The sequence below is a fragment of the Myxocyprinus asiaticus genome, chromosome 4 (assembly GCF_019703515.2).
Source record: "Myxocyprinus asiaticus isolate MX2 ecotype Aquarium Trade chromosome 4, UBuf_Myxa_2, whole genome shotgun sequence".
Classification (NCBI taxonomy): domain Eukaryota; kingdom Metazoa; phylum Chordata; class Actinopteri; order Cypriniformes; family Catostomidae; genus Myxocyprinus; species Myxocyprinus asiaticus.
Window position 1 is genome coordinate 25639726 of NC_059347.1, and position 22831 is coordinate 25662556.

The 22831-nt window shown below is 36.5% G+C and overlaps 1 protein-coding gene across 3 annotated transcripts in view; it reads left to right on the top strand.

The window, feature by feature from the left end:
* The first annotated feature begins 2670 nt into the window (after positions 1–2670).
* LOC127439940 (EGF-like repeat and discoidin I-like domain-containing protein 3) overlaps positions 2671–22831 on the top strand; it is a 303076-nt gene continuing 282915 nt past the window's right edge. For all 3 annotated transcript variants that reach the window (XM_051696244.1, XM_051696245.1, XM_051696246.1), the window contains exon 1: positions 2671–2967. In XM_051696244.1, coding sequence (XP_051552204.1) covers positions 2904–2967 — 64 coding nt within the window. In that variant the 5' untranslated portion in view covers positions 2671–2903. The remainder of the gene's footprint in view (positions 2968–22831) is intronic.

A 22831-nucleotide genomic window follows, 5' to 3' on the forward strand; every position in this document is an offset into this window, starting at 1 on the left:
TTTGTAAGAATGAATAGAGTAATGAACATGGCAAAGAGTTCCTGCTGCTGAAAAAAAAAAAAAAAAAAAAAAAAAAACAGGGAGCTGAAGAATGGATGGAAGGTAAAAAGAAGAAGAAAAATATTAAAATATCCTACTTCTAGAAGAGAACAAAAAGGATTACAAATACCAGAAAATGCTTAAGATGTCTTAAAATATATATTAAATGTCTACCAATGAACTTTCCACATGTATTAGCTAACATACAGGTTACACTAAAAAGTCAGCCAGGTTTACAGTGCATGTTATTTTTTATATGAATACTGTATGTGTAATCTACACTGCAGCCAGGGGCGTAACTACAGGTAGGGCACAGGGAGCAGCCACACTAGGGCCCGGGGTGAGAGGGGGCCCACAACGATAAACGACCCAGGCTCCCAAAGGAGTGAGCCCGACAGGTTCTTTGCACTGGGGCCCGTATAAGATCTAAGTTATGCCACTGAATGCAGCCATGCTTTTCTAAATCATAAACAAAACTAAAAAATAAAAGGGCTCATTGAAGGCCTTCCGGCATTTGCAGACATCTCTCAAACCCAAACTGTTCTCAATAACACTCACAACTAGGACTCAAACCAACGACTTTGCCTTGCTATCAACCAGCTAGATGTAGTTTAGCCAGTGAAGAGAGCACCTTCAAATATGAAGTCCTCACACTAAAAATTGGTGTCTTTACTAAAACACTTTAAATGCAAAATAAGGGACAAATGTATGGTAAATTGTACACCTTTCAGCTATGTAATAATGATTATTCCAATATTTGTTCTAGGCCTAGAAGGTTACAGCAGTCTAGAGCGAAACATATGTGCTTTTTTGGAGGGTTACTTTTGAAATGTATTCCACTACAGATTACAGAACACATGCTGTAAAATGTAATTTGTAACATATTTCGTTAGATTACTCAAGGTCAGTAACGTATTCTAAATACTTTGGATTACTTCTTCAGCACTGGTAGATTTTTTCACTTGTTTTGACTATAAAATCTCTGCCAGTACAGTAACACAAAATACACATGTTAAAAATACATTCTCTGAAAAACATAAATATCTTATGCAGTGTTGTTTCTAAAACAAGATAAATCAAATTGATCTTGTTTTAAGGATTTTTAGATATTTTTACAGGAAAACAATACAAAAATTATTATCAAGAATACGATGTTTGCCCTAATATCAAAGGTCTTACTAGAAAAAAAGAAATTATGATCCAACGTGAATTTTCTTGAAAAAAAAAAAAATATAATATAAAAAAATATGATAGTGCCTGGTAACATGTGCATGTAAAGTGGCTAGAAATAGCGTTTTAGCTTAGCGTAAAGCTGGCAATTTACACAAGGTTTATTTCTATTTCTTCTGCTCCAAACTTACTACAAACTTACTTTGTCTGCTCGTATGAATGTAACATATCATAAGAAAGTGTTTCACCGCTGTTTAAATGCACTTTGATCGCATTATTTATATGTATAAATGTTTTCCATCTGAAAGGACTAAATATTAAATGAATCAAATGACAATATAATGCAAAGTAATCTCTTCAGTAATCAAAATACTTTTTGAATGTAACTGTATTCTAATTACCAATGATTTAAATTGTAACTGTGGTGGAATACAGTTACTTATATTTTGTATTTAATCCCATTACATGTATTCCATTACTCCCCAACCGTGTCAACAGCTTTGTTTTGCTTTAACGAGTTTCATTAATTGATGGAGAATTTAAATACCCTACAGTTTGTCAAGGTGAATTTTGCATGAAACCTTTTGAAAATAAAAAATAAAAAAATGTCCTGTTCACATTTGAAGGGATAGTTCACCCCAAAATAAAAATTCTCTCATCATTTATTGGCCATCATGCCATCACAGATGTGTATGACTTTGTTTTTTCAGCAGAACACAAACAAAGATTTTTATAAGAATATCACAGCTCTGTAGGTCTGTAGGCAAGTGAATGGTGAACCAGAACTCAGAAGGTCCAAAAAAGACATAAAGGTAGCAAAAAGTAATCCATATGACTCCAGTGGTTAAATCCATATCTTCTGAAGCAATATGATAGGTGAGGATTAGAAACAAATCAATATTAGGCCCTAAAAAAGGGGTCCACTTACTATATGCAAAATATCATGTACTATTTGTTTCTTTCAATTTTGAAAGAAAATAGGCGGACAAAAAAGTCTTGACAGGATTCGAGAGAATCGCCCGTCAGTGTCTCAATCAACCTAAGAGATACTACTGTACACCAGAGACTGCATTTCCATTAAATTAACGGAATTAGCGAATTACTTTAATCGCAATAAGTTTACTTATCCTTTAAAATTATTTTTTAAAAAGGAGCACAAAAGTACTTGGATACAGCAGCACCATCCCGCTATCTCACCCACAGAGAGGACTCAGTGTATGTGTGATAAATCTCAGATCGGAAGGAGGTGAAAACAGTTATGCCTCTCGACCTGTTTTACATCAGAGGAAAATACCGTATTTCCCGGGGCTAAAGTGAAATACACCGATTGTCCCACCCATTTGGATTCCGCCGTTCGATCTTTGTATTGGAGGCTGCAGGGCTGCTGGGGAGGAGCAAGGCTCGTCTTTATCAGTAAGACAGCGCCACTGCTTGAGCGCTACAGTGACCGTCTGTAGCGCGCTCTGTTTGTACAAACACAATCACCGTGTGATCGGGATCGGCGCTGGCACTCTCTGTTATCTCACCGTGCGCACTACTGCAGCAGAAAAGCCTCATTGAAAAAAAATAAAAAATAAACAGACTTAACTGACACCTGTCCAAGGAGAGAAATACTCAAGTGGGTGAAACAAGTTTTACCGTCAGTATCATTGCGCGTTTGTAACCTTGGAACTCATACCTGCTGTTTGGTGAGGATGGGACTGTTCCTTGTCTCCATCGCGCTCTGCGTACACCTCGCTGTCCCGCATCTCGTCAAAGGTGAGTGGCAAAGCAGCCAGGATCCATTTTCATGAGTACAGATTTGTTTAACTTTAAATTCCGACAGGAAAGGATTTTAAAATTTAACTTTTAAAATCCAGCACGTCAGAATGACCTTAAAACGGTTCAGTTACAGCAAAACCTTCTGGAATACTTAACAGAATGCATGATTAGTTTGCAACTCTATCAAAAGTCGGATGTGAATATTTTAAACGCCATTAATTACAGCTGATGCTATTTTTATTGTTCAGGTTGAGATAATTATTTACACGGTATCCCATTGACAGGCTGGTACGTCTTTCCTCATACTCACGGTTTTTGCTTCAGAAATAGGAGGAGACTGATCCGTTGTCACGCTGGACAGACTTTAGATCTATTTACTGGGGATGAATGGTTGTTTCTCCCCGTGCTTATCGATCAACGATCACAGTGATTTTTATTTGTTCTTCTATAGCAGACGTGAGAGTGACGCACATTCATTCGGATTCAAACGCGCTTTCAGTCTGAGAGTGGACTGGTAGTCTGGTATCCTGGCTACTCGTTTCATAAGAGGTTCACATCACCTGGCCTTTATTCTCAACATTGTTGATAGAGTAGGCAATGTTGAACGCTGCCATGACTTATGACTTATGACACGTGTATCCCGCTTGTAATCACACAAATCTTTGGGTTTTGGGATGAGTTTTGGGTTAAGTACTGTGGCATTTGTGATATTTAACTTATATGGCACACTGTTTTTAAATTACATCAAAGGTGATTTTAAATGTCCAACACTTTTACACCATTGTGCAAATAAAAATCTCTACATGTAGCTGCCATAAATATAGCCTACACTGCATAAATTAAAAACTATACTGGAGGCACCATTTGGGCTTCCTGAAACGCCACACCATCAAACCCCTTTAAAGGAGCCTCAGATATCCCATTCATGTACCCAAGGAACTTCAAGATATATTCCAAGTGCTTCAAAGCCTTTCCATTATGATGAGGTAACAGGAACCTTTGTGCTTTTGAGTCGTTGATGGAAGTAACTGTAAGATTCTTATAGAACAGAGAGAGTGTCTGGAGGATCTCCCAGGGGCGAGATTGCCATTATAAGCATTGAGCATGAGGGTGAGTAAATGATAAGAGAATTTTCATTTTTGGGTGAACTATCTCTTTAAGGCAGACTCAAAGGCAACCATTATCGCTTTCTAACTGTGGATGCTATTCAGAGCAATGAAGTATGCGCACATCAGCCCAAGCTGACGGCTTGGATACAGTAGCCAGGCAAAATATTATTGTGAAATATCTGAAGAGGGGTTGAATGTTTGTATCTTGCTTGTAGCTTCCCAGCCTTCTAAGCTTCACAGATCTGTGATTTTAAGTGTGCTTGCCTCTTCCAGTCTAGCTGTGCTTGGAGTTATAATTGTAACTGAGCGTGGCCTCAGAGCCTCCCGGTGTCAAGTCTGCTGCTGCAGCTTGGAGCTGCTGCCTCCTCCTTCTAAAATGGATTCTTAGCTACGATACCTCAGGGTGTACTTGTTCTTTGGCTTTGTAAGAGAGTGAAATCATCAGCGGCAGTTCTTCAATTAATCAGAACATTCAGGTATAACACATTCGACGTGCCTCAAGGTGTGATTTGGTAGCATGCTACAGTTTTAGTCACATTTCCTTTGTGTCTTTTTCTGAGTAACACAGGAATTTCATATAATTTATTTTCTATTAGGCCACATCCACAATAATGTATTTTCGGTTGAAAACGCGTTGATTTTGCAACGTTTATGCCTCACATCCACATAGGAACGCCAGTTTTCCAAAAACGCTTTCTAGTAGGGCGACTAGAAAACAATGACGTGGCCTCAGTCAGAGGTAAATGAAGGTGACTTAAATACTTTCTCCCAGTTTAAAATACTTATTCCAGTTTAATGTGCAGAGACAACCATGCATACACCATTTGTGGGTTGACTTCCCAAGGAGTGCAAACTCTGGCTTTGTGGTGCTTTCGAAACATAACTTGTTGAAGCATACAATATCACAAGATATTTTGTCTTTTCCCCCAGCATTGAGACACTCTGGGGAAGTTAAATGTCTATTGTCCTAAGTTACTAGAAAATAATAATAATAATAATAATAATAATCAGTGTTATAAACTGTATTTATGGTTTCACTGGTTCACTTAGTATCAGCCACTTATTGGAAAATATGAAAAATGAAATATCTGACAGGATATCATCTGTTTTTCCCATTCTTTATGATTCTGTGTGGGAGATTTCAGTGGCTCCGGTGCTATCATTGATGCATGCAATTGTCAGTGGACAATTATAAACAATCACCCTATTCTTAGTGTTAGAGGCCACAGCTTCTGGCTTGAGCAAATCGATGCTCCTTAAACATCTCTCGCCTGGTAAGGCTCACTGCATTCTCTCATGCCATTTTGCAATGAATCAGAATGCTCTGTGGCTGATACAAGGGCATTCTGTTTGTTAACCGACCAACTGCCTCAGACAGACTGTGAAATAACACTTGCTGATGACAGGAGGCTTGCTGCTGTATGCATGTTTTTATTTTTTATTATTATTATTATTTGTGCGTGTGGACAACATCCAGCTTGAGTTACTGCGATTAAATGCTCTTTTTAACAGACATTAATGGCCAAACGTTTTGGAATTATTGTATGATGTTTACGTAGTCCTGACTGAACAAGTGAGAAAGTGTGTGAGAAGGCAAAATGTTGCAAACTAGCAAGTGTGGGAGGAAACAAAATGCTGCATTAGGTCAACGAACACTGCGTTCTTTCCATTTGACTGAAATGCAAACTCAGAATGAGGTAAAGCTGCTCTACAGAACTTTGTACTTTCTAGTGACATCTGCGGTTGAAACTTAAAATTACAAGCAACTTGTGGAAGAACACTTTACGTGAGTTGTGTTTCGGTAATCAATTAAACTTATGGTTTGAGGTTACTTGCTTTACCTGTGATCATGACTCCGATATTTTCACCTGCAGAACCTGAGTCATGACATGATATTTTATGGTTGATAATATGTTATTCGATTAAACATTTACAACCAAAATATTCCTTGCTTTGAGGAGAATAAACAACACTCTTATTTACATATTTTGAATTAATGAATGAATTTACACATTTCCTATATTATAGCAAAGTAAATTAGAAAACAACAAAACAGTTAACAGATACACATCCATCCATTTTGCTGTATTGAATGGTGTGACGGTGTCTGACTGAACAGTGTAGCTTCCCCAGCCAGAAGATGCGACAGCCTTTACATCTTTTCTGTGTTTACGGACACAACGTAAAGGCACAAGGATGAATGACATAAGCCTAAGATTTTGCACCAAATCTGACCTGACAGCTCAAAATGCAGATAATTTTTGTAGGCTTACCATAGTCAGTCAGGGTCAGGCAAGGAGGTTGTTTTGAACACGGTTTTTTTCTTTCTTTCTTTTTTTTTTTTTTTTAAATGTATGTACTCACTCAATAATGACATTTTGTTCATACAAAAATTTCAATAAATAAATAAATAAAAATCCATAGTGTAGCTTGTTAAACTTGAATTGCATTACACGAACCATAAATAATCGCAATGTTGTTGTATCACACACACACACACACACACACACACATATATATATATATATATATATATATATATATATATATATATATATATATATATATATATATATATATATATATATATGTATACACACTACCGGTCAAAAGTTTTGAAATACTTACTCATTCTTTATTTTATATATATATATATATATATATATATATATATATATATATATATTATTATTATTATTATTATTATAATTTTTTTTTTTTTTTTTCACATTTTAGAATAATAGTAAAGTCAACAAAACTATATAATAACAAATGGAACTCTGGGAATTATGTTGTGACTAAACAAAATCCAAAATAAATCAAAACTGTGTTATATTTTAGCATCTTCAAAGTAGTTTCCCTTTGCCTAGAATTTGCAGACATGTACTCTTGACATTTTCTCAACCAACTTCTTGAGGTATCACCCTGAGATGCTTTTGAAATGGTATTGAAGGAGTTTCCATCTATGTTGGGCACTTATTGGCTGCTTTTCTTTATTATTTGGTCCAAGTCATCAATTTCAAAAATGGTTTTTTTTTTAAATTTATTTATTTTTTTATTATTATTACATTTTAGTTTTATAATGAATTAAATTAATATGGTGGCACAATTACATTTTTGTCTACAAAACCCATTTCAAACATTTAAGCATATGCCTTCAGATCAAAAGATTTTTAAGATCATGAGAAATATTTCAGTCAAGTGTTTCAAAACTTTTGAACGGTAGTGTATATTACCACCCAGTCCCTGCTGGTTTCTACCCAAGTGTGGTTTTGGGACACGTTATCACATTTACTGTTTAAGAAAGTCTAGATATCCTTTATTAACATGTTTGTGCTTGTATGTATTTTGTATAGTGCATCTTTGAACTACAATGTAGACTTAGAATTCTTTATTTAACATTATTTACTGTATTATATTTTCTGCTTTGTACAGGGTATTCTATCCGTAACGGTGTAACTATTTTATCCTAGCTCACAGACAGGACTGTGTTTGACAGGGGACCCATGTTCAGAGTGAGAAAAAAATTTGTTCTGGTTGGTTAAGCCATGGGCCCTTAAGCTCTAGAAGTTCAGGTCTTTATCCCGTACACATGAACTGTGCTGTCAGCATCAGCTGGCCACTTCATCAGAAAAGGTTCCCTGCATAAGGCCTGCATGGTTTATGTATTGTGTGACATTTGCGATTAAATTGTGGAAATTTGCGGCAAAATAATTCAAAGCAAGCACCACACGCCCTTAGAGAAAAAATAAGCTTTGGGGTCTCTCTGAAGAGAGGACCATCACCTGTGTGAAAATAAATAATGAATATGAATATATATATATATATATATATATATATATATATATATATATATATATATATATATAAAGTAATCTGAAGTATGCAATGAGGATATATATATATATATATATATATATATATATATATATATATATATATATATATATATATATTTCCACATTGCATACTTCAGATTACTTTTTTTTTTTTTAAATTAAGTATGACCACAGATTTTTCACAAAGTCAACATCTAGGTGTTGTGAGTTTAGTATTGACTTTTTTCCTTTCTTTTTTTAGAATGCTAGTTAAATTGCTTTCTTAGTTAAGCAAATGACTTTTTCCCATTTGAGAAAAAACATGCAGCTTTATTACACAATTTTACCATCTGAAAGTCTCACAAGGCTCATTCTGTTGGTCACTAAAAGAGGTGGATGGTTTTTCATTCTTCTTCAGCCTTCACTTTTACTCTTAATAGTTCCTTCCTTAATGAGTGGACAGAGGCCATTCCTTGCCAGATCACTGGCTCTAGGATTACGGACCACAATTAATCATTGATGGAGCCCTCATTGAATACAAAGTGCAACATGGCTGCTCTGGAGAAACAGAACTTAATCTTCCCATAATGACCTTCCCTTCTGATGTGGTGTCATTGAACTTTAGTCATTGTCCTTCTTTTCCATACACCGGGGTGTAATTGTGGTTATCACTGTCTGGACTGTGCCCATTTAATCCTAATAATAATAAAAGATGGATTCATTATTCACTTGTTTTGACAGACTAATGGCACCAGTGACATTTGAAGATGAGCTAGACTCGACCTGTGTTGTGTTATGTTGCAGCACCCTGGTCTCTGGAAACAGATCATGCTAGACTGTGTGGAGAATACAAGAGGACTTTGTTGTTTCTGGTGGGGTGCAGCTGCCTTGGTATGAAGGATACGCTTTTAGGGCTAGCATCAAATGTCACAGAGAGATTTTAATTTTTCTCAATAATGGTGACTCTACAAGATGCCAAGACCTCTGGATCACTCTTCCTCTGAGGCATTCTGGGCTTGGCAGTGAGCGGAGGTCCACCGAAAGTAGATATTGCAGTAGAGTACTGTATATCTTTGTGTCTTGTCTTGATCTCTGAGAAAATACATAAACAGCAAGATTGATTCTACAGATAATCTATTTTTCTCACACAATGATTGTGTTCAAAGCCGTGGAGAAGGTATAATAAAAGAGATCTGTGCTTTTTTGTGCATGATATTAAAGAAATGGTGGCATGGTATAGGATGACTAATGACATTTTGTCTGATTTAGATGGTGCCACATAGCTCGACTCTTGGTATAATGCTTGTAAAAGTACCATTATAAAATGGATAGGTCTGACTCTAAATTCTGATTGGATGATTTGAAGCCAGTGTAAAATGACTTTCTTTGTTGCATGGCAAGTGCAAACAGCCCGCAGTTAGGATAATGATGAACTATATTACTGTATTAAGTGGAGAAATTGTTTATTTGGATTATTGTTAATAATTATTTTTGGTGTCTTTTATCATATTCTCCTTCATGCTGTTGCTAAGAACATCCCTCTCTTGTGGTACAATCACTGTGATGCATGGCCTTTCTTGTGTCTTATTGCTTTATTTTAAAAGAATGTCACACAAAAATGAAAGTTATGTCATTATTTTCTCACCCTAATGTCGCTCCAAACCAAATTGCTTTCTTTCTTGCGTGAAACATAAAATGTAGATTTTTTTTCACAGGAGTTATTCTTCATAATGTACAGTAAGTGAGTAGTGACTCTGATCTGTCAAGCTAAAACAATAAAATAAAAAAATACACAAAAGAACATCATAAACCACAGTAAAAATAATCAATGCGATTTGTGCACTATATTCTACATTTTCTGAGGCAATATGATACATTTTTTTTAGGTTATATCAAATAAAATTATATTAATTAAAGGTGCAGTCAGTAAGTTTTTGCTATTTAAAAAAAGTTTAACACAAAGACATGAATAGCATTTTTTTAGAAATACTGTATGTTAAAAATGATGTACACTCATATGAGATGAAGACTCCAGTCATATCAGTTACCTGAAAAAAGCTGATTAATTTTCAGGGATGCAAACTCATGAGGGGTGAACAATTTGAGAGAACCACTGATCCACGAACATGTTTTCCAGGGATAAATATATATACTACAGTTTGTGAACTGCCGAGCATGACTCTTCATCCAAAAAGAAAACTATAATAGTCTAATAATAATGAGTTTTAATAAAGTCCATACCCTCTCCTTTATCAAAATTTTGCATGTTTACAAATCTACTGACTTCAGTAGAATGTTTTAGCATTATAAGAACAAAGCAGATCTACTGTATCATTTTCCTACAGTATTTAAACTGCTGAGCTAGATTTTTATCAAAAAAGACAACTATAGTAGCCTAATAATAATAATTTTTATTTTCAATAATGTCCTTTCTTCATTGTAAATGAAGCGTTGCAGAAAGCATCATGGAGGGGTGATTTTATGAGCTAACCACGCAAGAAAGCAGGAGGTGTGGACAATAAACATTGAAAACATGTATTTGAAGAGAAAAAATATGGTAATTGCTTTGATTTCAGAAAGTAAAAAGAGGACTGGTTTATGTTAAGGTCTTAGCATTTTCTTGGAGAATGTAATTACTGTAGTTCAATAACTGGGGTCTTTGGATACTTGGAAATGATAAAATAATATTTAATTAAATAAATAAAAAAATAAAAACATCTACATCGCTTCATGAATTTGGACAGTTTTAAAATATTTCTTGTTACTTTGTACTCTCAAAGACATAATTTGTGAGGCAAAAACATGTGTGAAAAACACTTTGGTGTGAAGTCACTTCATAGACTTCAATGTATTCGGTGGCACTGACGCAAGTCATGTGAGAGCCCCTCAACGTGTATAAACATCAGTCACTTTTACACATTAATGGACCTTTTCACACTTTCGGGTTTTGGAACACGGAAGTAAACGTTTTCAGGGTAAACCTCAACAGCGGTGAATGCTGGTGTATGTAATGTTTGCTATGCATTTGCTCCAACATCAAAAGAAAAGCACCACTATTACATTTCCACAACTTAAAAAAAATAGAGAGCAGTGAATTACGAGAAGATTTCAATTTTTTCTGTCACTCAATGTAGCTGTGGTAAATTGTTTTTAAAAACTAATTCCAGGTTAATATAATACAAAGTACAATGTTATACATTCACACACACACACACACACACACACACACACACACACACACACACACACAAAAAACAAAAAAACAATAACAAATTTGCAAATACAGCCAGGTCTCTTAAACAACCAAACTGGCCTGGTTGCTAGGGAGGGTAGAGTAACATGGGGTAACCTCCTCGTGGTCGCTATAATGTGGTTCTCGCTCTCAGTGGGGTGCTTGGTGAGTTGTGCGTGGATGCCACGGAGAATAGCGTGAAGCCTCCACATGCGCTAGGTCTCTGCGGTAATGTTCTCAACAAGCCACATGATAAGGGTGGATTGACTGTCTCAGACGCAGAGCAAACTGAGATTCGTCCTCCGTCACCTAGATTGAGGCAAGTCACTACGCCACCACGAGGACCTAGAGTGCATTGGGAATTGGGTATGCCAAATTGGGGACAAAAGGGGAGAAAATCCCCCCCAAATAATTGCAAATATAAAAAAGTTTGCTAGATTTACGCCTTTTAATTAGGTGGAAATGAGTCATCACAGGTCTGTGAAAAGAGTCCATAGCTCTTCCTTCCTTTTCTCTCCTTGATGAACAATGTAGAATCACATGCCGAGAACATACCCCTCTTATTCAGTTGGTCTGTACATGTACCAGGTCATTCAGTTTGTTTATGAATGAAAAGTGTCATGGGTGCCGCTTCTTCAGAGCCCTTCAGGCTCATGTCAGATTAGTTTGCATGTGCTGCTGTAGCCAAGCACACGATTGGCCATAGCTGTAACCAATCAAGCGATCTTCTTCGGTAGGGCCATGATTGCAAAACACATGATTGATTGATAATCAAACACGAGGGAGTCCGACTCCACACAAAAACAATTACTGATTATTGATTACATGCTTGATCAAACCTTTCCTGTAACCTGAGGATGCTAGAAAGCTGTCTATATGATTTGTCTGTTTGATTTAGCTATACCATAAACAAAAGCCACTTGTAGTGATAGAAAGAAAACCTCTCTGTTTGGGTTATATTTTTTAACACCCTACACTATAACTAAACTAACAAAAGACATACATTAATTTGCAGTCCAACTTACCAGCACAAACATTAGTAATTTATTTAACATCAGGTCAAGTTATTTTCTGTTACTTTTGTCATATTTTAAGGCTTAATGACCTACAGTGGGTGTACAGTGGAATCACCACCTTTGAATGAAGGGCATTCATAATGAGTGATGAATTAGAAGTACAGATGGAGTTGATGTCACTCCCAAGCAAAATAAACCTCTTCTTCTCTGTGGGGAACAAATCATCCTTTCTCAGAACATGTCTACCCAGGGGCAGATCTAGAAATGTTTTATGGGGTGGCAAAGAGGTGGCATGCAAACTAAGAAGGGTGGCAATACCAAAGAAAGCACCCATGTGTAGTTCTTATGGATTAAGGTACCAAGCTTCATTGCAACAAGTAGTAGTTCATTAATTGGAGTCACTATCAGATTACAAATGTCCATTAATTTTCAATACAACTGCATTTCCACAGTAATCACATAGTAACCATTTTGCTACTGATTTGCCAATATTATTATTATTATTATTATTATTATTATTATTATTATTATTATTTTTGCATAATAAAACATAAGTAACAAAATGAATATCTCAAGAGCACCAAGATATTGTCTGTTAAACACATCAACAAATTCTTAATGTTCCTAAGCTTCACTTATTGAACCAGCAATCTGGACTTAACGTCACCACCTTATGCAGGCCAAATTTTTTTATTTTGCTAAGTGTACCCATGGATGGAAAATGCATGCATATTCCATGTTATTCTGCTAATAAGGTCCTGTAGGCCTATCACCTTTGTTACAGCTGGAATAAGCCATTTGAAAGCGAAGATTAACACAAAGTTAGGTTTAAATAAAAATAAACTGCACAGAAAATTGTACTGCGGGGGCAGTGCTGCAAAACTCATGAATATTTACTATGCTACGCACAGTATAAAAGTTTTTTTTTTTTTTTAATTACCTGTTTCAATCAACAGTCATTCTTAATGACTGATTTAAGCACCCAAATATTTCACATAATATGGTTATTTCATCTCTACATCTGCCACTATCAGTCTTTGGATTTTGTTCTGTAGATGAACACATAGATCAGCACTTTGATTAAGAACATGACTGATTGATCTAGTGGTAACTTTTTGCCTTTAGTTTTCAGAGGTTTTGGATTCTAATTTGCCCAAATATAACTTTTTATTTTAATGTAATAAGATTGCATCTCTACGTCAGTGGATTGGTGTTACACTTTAAAAATTAAATAACAGATGTGGGGAGACGAAAGTAGCAGAAACACAGACACATTTATTGACAGTTCTGTATATGAAAAACAGCGAACTCTGAAATTCAGACAGAGACAACCACAAACTCTCCGCTCCAGCAGCAGGAACCTGGAAAAATGTCAATATGCACCTGAGCACCCGTGAACGAGATGACACAGCTCACAAACGCCCATCTCCCATTACACAACCCAGCCATGAAACACAAATTTTATATAGGGAGGAAACACTGCACGCCATCAACAATCAGCTCACCTGGTTACCGCACACCTGAGAGCGATTAAGAGAGAGGGCTCTTTAAAAGACACTGGTTTTAAGACTAAAGTTGATTAAAGTTGGATATAGGCACTGCAAAGAGATTACTACTCTCAAAGCTGACATCAGTGAACAGTATTAGGTTGTGACAGTCAGATTTGATTTATTCTGTTATCTAAAATAGGCATAGATTATGAATTTGCACTTCACAAAGTTTCAGAGACCACTTGGGCACTGTAGCTTCTGATATATACGCTTAGATAAATCTGTAAAATAGTTCTCTTTCTGGATTATATTTTTTCTTTCAAGATTGTGTCCCATTCAAATGAAGTTTACACTACCACTACTTATGGAATTTTAAAGAGATGATTCACGTGTGTGGATCACAGTGATGCTATACAGTCCCGGCAGAGTATGCCGGATCGTGGTGGTCTGCTGCATCCTCTGCTATATAGCACACAAAACCGAACCTTATGTTCAGAAATGTGCACTCAAATCATGTTCAGCAGTTTAAATACACTTATTATCTTACACTACACTCCACTCAATACTGAAAAGTATAAATAAATAACAGTTAATATGCAAAACCGTTTATTTTACCCACTATGCGTATTTATGCTAATTAGAGTATCTCCCTCTTGCGTCACCTGTATTGAAATCAGTTGCGAGTTGAGTCTTTTGTGCTGCTTGTGAAGAGTGCTATTTGAATGATGAGTGGAGTTGCCACCTATGTTGAGCATTCCAAATGGCTCTCTTATGAGGCATCATTTCAGGTAGGATTCTGCCATAAGACAGCTGCCCATGTAGGCAGGAGACAGCGAGGCACCTCACTAAGTTTTTGAACAGACCTTTTATGTCTTGTAGTGTGCATTTGGCTTTAGGTACATACTTGATAACTAGACAAAGATGTCTCCTAAAACTTGGTTGCATCTTTGACATATCCTAAACATCAGAGAAGTTTCAGACACTTTGTTTATGTCTAGCGAAGTGCCTCATTAGCAATCTAATTTGGAAGCAAACTCAGACACTTGGCTAGTCTTGGTGCAATACTGGGAGTGGGCAGATTGTTTAGGAATTATTGGCTGAACCCCTGATGCTGTTGTCTTTGATTCTTTCATATTTTTCTAATTAGATTAGATTCATCAATCAAACCCTTCATAAAAAAAGTGGTTAGTCTAGACAGGCTATAAGATCTAAGTTCTGATGTGTTCTGCGCTGCCTGCATTTATAAGCTCTTCTAGACAGATACGCTGTGCCTTGCAGTACTGATCTCTGGTACAATGTATTTCACAAGTCCTTTTGGGTATCACAATCTCGATCACCTCTCTGGAGCCATGAATTGCATTATTCAGATCCTTGGCTGATTTAATAAGATTCAGATGCATAGGTGTCAGTGCCATTTATCAGAATCTGAGTGAATTCCATTGAATGAAGACACCCCAATTACTCTCAGGGCAAAGTTGTTTCTGTGGCTTGTTTATTGATTAAACGTGGAAGGTTTAATTTATATACTCAGATGCAAAGCTTCAGCCAATTCTATTCCTCATCCACGACTGTTTCATTTTAACACCATCAACTGTAGACTCTGCCTGTCTTTCTCAACCCAGGGCCAGGGCTAATATCTCCAGTCATTGTCACTAGTGCCTGATATATCGATCAGCTGATATTAGCCTTTCACCAATATATCGGTATCGGCGTATATGTTTACCGATATGCGCAGATATGAAAACTTTTTTCAGAACATATAATGCAGAAAACAATGCTTTAGAATTGGTGTCATAACGTAGTTTGTCCAGCAGAGCGCACTCCGACTTCATTGTTTACAGAGCTGACTCTGAACTGACAGTGGTCCTGCAGACAGGGCGGAGTTAAACGGTGCAGAGTTAGGTTGTCAGTGCAGTCAGTAATGTAGCAGATTGAAAGGTAAGCAGAGCATCTTTTTGCAGCTCAGCAGACCATGGTGTGGTGGTGGATTGTGTCTGTTGAGTGTTGATTTCACGCTACATTGTTACCTAGTTGGTGAGATGCAATGCTGGAAAGTAAATAAACAATATCCGTCTTTTACTCTCCGTGACAACGAGCTTATATTGCTAACTAGCTAACCACGTACTTTCATTGCTTGTCAGCTGAGTGGAAGCTAATGAGTAAACATGTATTCACCAAACTGTTTTGTTCAGGATTCACAGTTTGGCACCCCCTTCAACCAAACAATTCCAGTCATTGCATTTATTAAATGTAATATTTAAAAGTCTGGTTTTCCACCATTGAAAGTTTCCCCTGAACTTGTATAGCAGAATACGGTGGAACACCGCTGCCACTGTTTTTCTCTTGTCTCGGCAGGTGTAAAATACTTTTTGTTTTACAACCTGCCTCTAATGACTGGCGATATTAAAATAGTCAGCATTTGACTGATACTAAACAGTATTGATGTTTATTTAGCTATTTATTGTATTTTTATTTATTCTTTATTTTAATGGTAAGCATTTGTCTGATATTAAACAGTACTGATGTTTATTAAGCTATTTATTTTATTTTTTATTTATTCTTTATTTTCTCAGTGTTCATTTCTAGAATTTGTTGACAATGTATAATAATATTGTCAAATATTCTTTGATAAAAATATTTGTTTAAGAAAGCAGCCTTCTGAGTACCTTTGCATAGTCATATCAGTGCAAAATCGGTGAACAATCCACATAGAAAAGGTCTCTTTTCATTCCGGCTCAAAAATTAACTATATGGGCCACCATATCGGTAATCGGTGAATTTTCCCCCTCTAAAATCGGTATCGTATCGGTTTTAAAAATCCCATATCGGTTGGGCTCTAATTGTCACTTTTGCTAGCTGTATTTTCTGTTCCCGGGCAACCTGGAGCTCACAGCAGGGCATTGATGGGCACATTAAGTACATTAACTACATATCTCAAGATTTCTCGTGCTCTACTTTGTTGGATGACTTTTGAGTCATCATCTCATGCCCTGTCCAAGGCAATTGCTTTCACCTGGCTGGTTCTGATTTAATTTGATGTGTGAATAGCTTCAAATGAATGTGTCTGTGTAGGTTGAGAGGAGATTCATGTGTCAGGCAAAGTACGTGAATGCATGTGTATAATGTGTCTGTATTTTTAGTTTGCCAGGTTGAGTGTGTGTGTGTTGTTCATTAGTGTGTGAGTGCAAGTGGATGTGTTTTCTCATAATGAGGTGCTATGTGTGCCATGCTCAAAAAGCTTTGAAAGCTAACCCAGAAATGTCATCACATTAATAAGTAGTTCTTCACAAGCCACAGAAGCTTTTTCAGAAACTTCTGTGCCCTTTTGTGCGACACCATGGCTCTCTACACACCTTCTCCTGTCAAATTTATATGCTCACACTGCTCAGATGGAGGTGCACTTCAGGTGGCAATGTGTTCTGAAAATTTCACTTTAAGCAATTTGGGAAGCAGCCTCACAGTGGTGAAAATTATCCACAATTATTCCTTGCAAACATAGATTTTGTTCAGAAGCACAATTTTAAAGGAATAGTTCACCCAACAAGAAAAATTCTGTCATAATGTACTCAATTTACAATTTACTCACCCTCATGTTGTTCCAAACCTGATTGTCTATCTTCTGTGGAACACATAAAGATACATTTTGGAGAATAAATGCTCTTTTCTATGAATGGGGACTGGAGCTTTCAAGTTTCAAAAATGACACAGAAGCACCATAAAATTATCATAAAAGTGGTCCATACTAATGCTCTATATTCCAAGTCTTCTGATGTCATACGATAGCTTTGTGTGAAAACAGACCCAAATTTAAGTCATTATTCACTGATAATCTTTCCTTCCATTTAGCTGTTAACTTGAGAATCACTATGGCTGGATCTTTGACTCAATGGCTGCATCCAAAAGCTGAAAAATGCTGCCTTCGGAGGCTGTATACACTGGTAGGATGAAAATAAGGTACCTTTCAAACTGTTCTGGGAGCAGTTTCCTTTAGAGGTCAATTTTTACAAAAAATTAGAAAGGAAAGCCATAAACTGATTAGGCAGCAAGGCAGCAAATCAGCTGTTTATGCTTTCAGATGCACAAGTTCAACTTGAGAAATAAATAATTGGCCTGAATTGTGAATGAAGCATCTGTGACCAGGATGAACCAATTCAGTAATTGGATCAGACTTATAAGAATCATTTATTCATGAATCGGACATCGCTACTTTTTTCATAAACACACAAAGGAGAACTAGGGCAGATGTTATGATTTTCAGGGAATAATTACTTAAAGTTGATCCTGTTCCTTACACAAGGTGATTGGTGATGGGAGCTGGTTTGGAATTTAGTGGAGGAAGTAAATAATGACAGGGAGTTTCATTTTGGGGTGAACTACTACTTGAAGTTAATAAATTCAATTTTAATTTCACAAATACTTTATGTTTACAATAAGTTTACATTCCAATGGTTTGCCCATATGGACAATCAATCATGTTGTCACTTATAATGTACTGTAATGCTTTTAATCTTATGACATCAAACAAAATTTGGGAAATTCAAAAAGGTCAATAAGGGTAACCGATGAGACTGGTCCAATAACAACCTCCGGACACCAAACCTGAGTTTGTGAGAAGTTGTCCTGCTGATAGACATTACAGCTGAGCCATTGACATGAGGTGAAACTGTTACACTTTAAGAAACCACATGCACTCTTGAAAGCTGAATCAAGGAGAGGGTGGAGTGGGATAGTTTGGAGTATTTTGTCTTTCTTGTTGTCCAGATGGCTCTGACATAGTGTGTAATTGGATGAAAGGTTACAGCTACTTGCACCAGCTCATAATTAGGGAAATGCTTAAAATTCAAACAGGCTGCAAGGGCTGGTTGTTGTAGGTAGCAATTCCTTTTGAAGTTGTAACAGGTTTTTAGAAAACACTTGTTTCCATCTGAAGGTTGAAGGTTGGCTTTAAAATTCTTTTTATCTGCTTTTAGGCTCATCTACATTTTCACACTTTTTCAGCATCACCAAAAAGGATTGCACAAATAATCACTGGTTTCAAACAGATTCCATAAAACTCCCCGTCTTCCATTTGGTTGTTCAAAAAGAAAGTCCCACCCCAAAATCACATTGGTAGAGCTAATGTTACTGCGTCAGGCTGGACGGGCCGTTCAAACAAACAGATACATTTCCACAGAGCCACGATGCTACACATTTAGTTGGAATCAACCTACAAATGGCTTACTTATAGTTGCCTCCATATTAAGCTGGAATACAAGAAATAATTTGAACATAATAAAAAAAATAAAAATAAAAATAAAATACACACATCAGTTGTAACCTCAAAAACAATATCCTGGGAGCAATATTATATTAATCTTTGTGTAAGAGTAAACTAATGGTTTCCATGCATCTTTGCAATCTAAATCTGACATAATGTAGCTCACTCAGAGTAATATTTCTTAGGCCATTATCCAGTCGATTACACACCATTACTCAAAGTAATACTATCATAGTATTACCAAAAGCTTATAGAAACTATAGAGTGCTTATATAATAATACTGAGAGAAATTTATACCTGATGTGACAGAGAGATGCTTCTGGTGCCTTTCTTGGAATGCTTTATTTGAAGTGCTTTAAAACAGTTGCATTTATTGCAGTGCATTCCAGAGTTCATCTGTACCCACTTTCTTCTGGGGTTTTGCTTGTGCATGGCTTGGGCTGGAATATTTTGGCCGATTGCACCTCTACCTCATTTCCATATCCTCCCTCTTTCATTTGCCTAATTAAATGAATAAATATGCATTCAGCTATCCAACTGATTTCCAGAGTTGTTTTCATTTTTACTCAATAGGCTACTGCATAAATAAAGAAGAGTATTATTTACTTATATTGTTAATCAGATCTTAAGTCTTAAAGGGATAGTTCACCCAAAAAATGAAAATGCTCTCATCATTTACTCACCGTCATGCCATCCCAGAAGTGTATGACTTTCTTTCTTCTGCAGACCACACATTAAGATTTTAGAAGAATATCTCAGCTCTGTAGGTCCTTACAATGGTCTGTTCTTACCCAACACTGACTAGATTTCTTCAGAAAACATGGATTAAACCACTGGATTGTTATTGATTATTTTATGCTGCTTTTGTGTGCTTTTTGAAGCTTCACAGTTTTGGTCACCATTCACTAGCATTGTATGGACCTAAAATAAAAATAGATATTCTTATAAAAATATTTGTTTGTGTTCTTCAGAAAAAAAAAAAAAAAAAAAAAACATCATACAAATCTGGTATGAGTAAATAATAATAGACTTTTTTTTTTTTTTTGTGAACTTTTCCTTTAAATTAAGATCTGACTAGTCAAATAGAACATACAGTTGAAGTCAGAAGTTTACATACACTCCACAGATTTCATATTAGCAAACTGTAGTTTTGGCAAGTTGTTTAGGACATCTACATTGTGCATGACACAAGTAATTTGATAAAGACTGTTTCACTTTAAATTGACTATATCACAATTCCAGTGGGTCAGAAGTTTAGAAACAATAAGTTAACTGTGCCTTTAAGCAGCTTGGAAAATTCCAGAAAATTATATCAAGCCTTTAGGCAATTAGCCAATTAGCTTCTGATAGGCTAATTGGCTAATTGGCGTCAATTGGAGGTGTACCTGTGGAAGTATTTTAAGGCCTACCTTCAAACTCAGTTCCTCTTTGCTTGACATCATGGGAAAATCAAAAGAAATCAGCCAAGACCTCAGTCTGGCTCATCCTTGGGAGGAATTTTCAAATAACTGAAGGTACCACATTAATCTGTACAAACAATTGTATGCAAGTATAAACATCATGTGACCACGCAGCCATCGTACCACTCAGGAAGGAGATGCATTCTGTCTCCTAGAGATGAATGTATTTTGGTGTGAAAAGTGCAACTCAATCCCAGAATAACAGCAAAGGACCTTGTGAAGATGCTGAAGGAAACCGGTAGACAAGAATCTATATCCATAGAAAAACGAGTCCTATATCGACGTAACCTGAAAGGCTGCTCAGCAACGAAGAAACCACTGCTCCAAAACCGCCATAAAAAAGCCAGACTACAGTTTGCAAGAGCACATAGGGACAAATATCTTACTTTTTGGAGAAATGTCCTCTGGTGTGATGAAACACAAATTGAACTCTTTGGCCATAATGACCATTGTTATGTTTGGAGGGAAAAAAGGGTGAGGCTTGCAAGCCGAAGAACACCATCCTAACCGTGAAGCATGGGTGTGGCAGCATTGTGTTGTGGGGGTACTTTTCTGCAGGAGGGACTGGTGCACTTCACAAAATAGATGGCATCACAAAGCCCTGACCTAAATCCGATAGTAAGTTTGTGGGCAGAACTTAAAAAGCGTGTGCGAGCAAGGAGGCCTAAAACCTGACTCCATTACACCAGTTCTGTCTGGAGCAATGGGCCAAAATTCCAGCAACTTATTGTGAGAAGCTTGTGGAACGCTACCCAAAACATTTGACCCATGTTAAACAATTTAAAGGCAATGCTACCAAATACTAACAAAGTGTATGTAAACCTCTGACCCACTGGGAATGTGATGAAAGAAATAAAAGCTGAAATAAATCATTCTAAACTATTATCCTGACAATTCACGTTCTTAAAATAAAGTAGTGATCTTAAATGACCTAAGACAGGGAATGTTTTCTATGATGTGAGGAATTGTGGAATAACTGAGTTTAAATGTATTTGGCTAAGGTGTCTGTAAACTTCTGACTTCAACGGTATATAGATCCTAATTGAAATTGTCATGTTCCTAACAGATAAGACTGGATTTAAAGGGGGTCATGACATGAGGAATCAGATTTGCCTTGATCTTTTGACATCTACATGACCATTGTATTATAAAAACTTACTGTAAGTTTATGAACTCAAATCGTCCTCCTCGCTTCAAAAGAGCTTTTGATTAAACCAAGCTGCCAAAACGACTCGTTCTCTATTTCCTCCACATTGTGATGTCACTCTTTGGTAGGCATTTGCCTCTTACCTCCACCACAAGAACACATCAATGCCTTCTTTACCTCATCACCTCTGTAGCCCCACCCAGTAGCGATGGGCAAGGAGAAAGCTGGTCAGTCAAGAGCAAAGAGCCAATTATAACAGTGGGCATTTTCTGTCAAGTCTTAAAGGAGCAGCAGCACCAAAACCAAGAGTTTCTGACAGAGGGTTAGAATGAGGGTGGAAAAGGATCATGTTTTACAAATATATGACTTTTTTTTGTGCAATAAACTTTACTAATATAACAAGTGAACCTCAAGGAATCCCTTTAAGAGTTAGGATGTTTTTGAAAAACAGTCCTAGGACTGGGTCTCAACACTGACAGGCATTATTATCTTTTTTGAGTTTCCAAAGCAGTCTGACACAGCAATATTGACTCAACCAATGGCGTGAGTTTGGGACATGACTCTCTGTTTGTTTAACTAATCACAGATTGGGGAAATGTTCAGGAAACCTGTTTGAAAACCGTTATTGATTTTGCAGAAATAATCGTGGCAGAGAAAATACATAATTTTAAAACATTTAACTGTAGAAAATATATTTCTGAAAGAGTTATCTGCGCTGTGGAATGATTAAAGGCTTTTCAGAATATGAGAGAATTCAGCATGGAATTTGTTGTGCTGAATTCTCTTAAATATGTGATGGATGTTTTTAAGATTTTTTTCTTTTATTTTTTTACCTAGAAGTGGCCAAATTCTTCTTACTCAAAATAAAAAAGCCACAATGCACAGCAGTGCATTCAGACATTAGCTAGTGGCAAACCACAGCAGACATTGTTCAGATATGAGTTTATGTGTTTGTGTAGGTGGCTGAGTGGGTTGATGGTTTCAGATAAATAAGAGAATCCGATAGCTTCTTTCCTCTGATGGTTTGTACAGCAGGGTCAGACTCAGACTGGAAGAGCTTGGAAATGCTAGCTTTCTGAAATTAAAAACTGAAGAGCCTCAAACCACAAAAAAGATAAATAATTGTATGCCGTATGATGAACATATTTTTTTTTTTCTCATAATGCAGTGTAATCCTCATGCTAATTCTAAAGCAGCCATTGTTTTTATAGTCTTTACTCTTATTATTATTATTGGAGTTTAGTGTAATTACGGAGATGCCATCTTTAAAGAATTAACCGTGTGCAGTGGCGCAACTGTGCAACTCTGACAGAGTTACTGAAAAAAGTTAT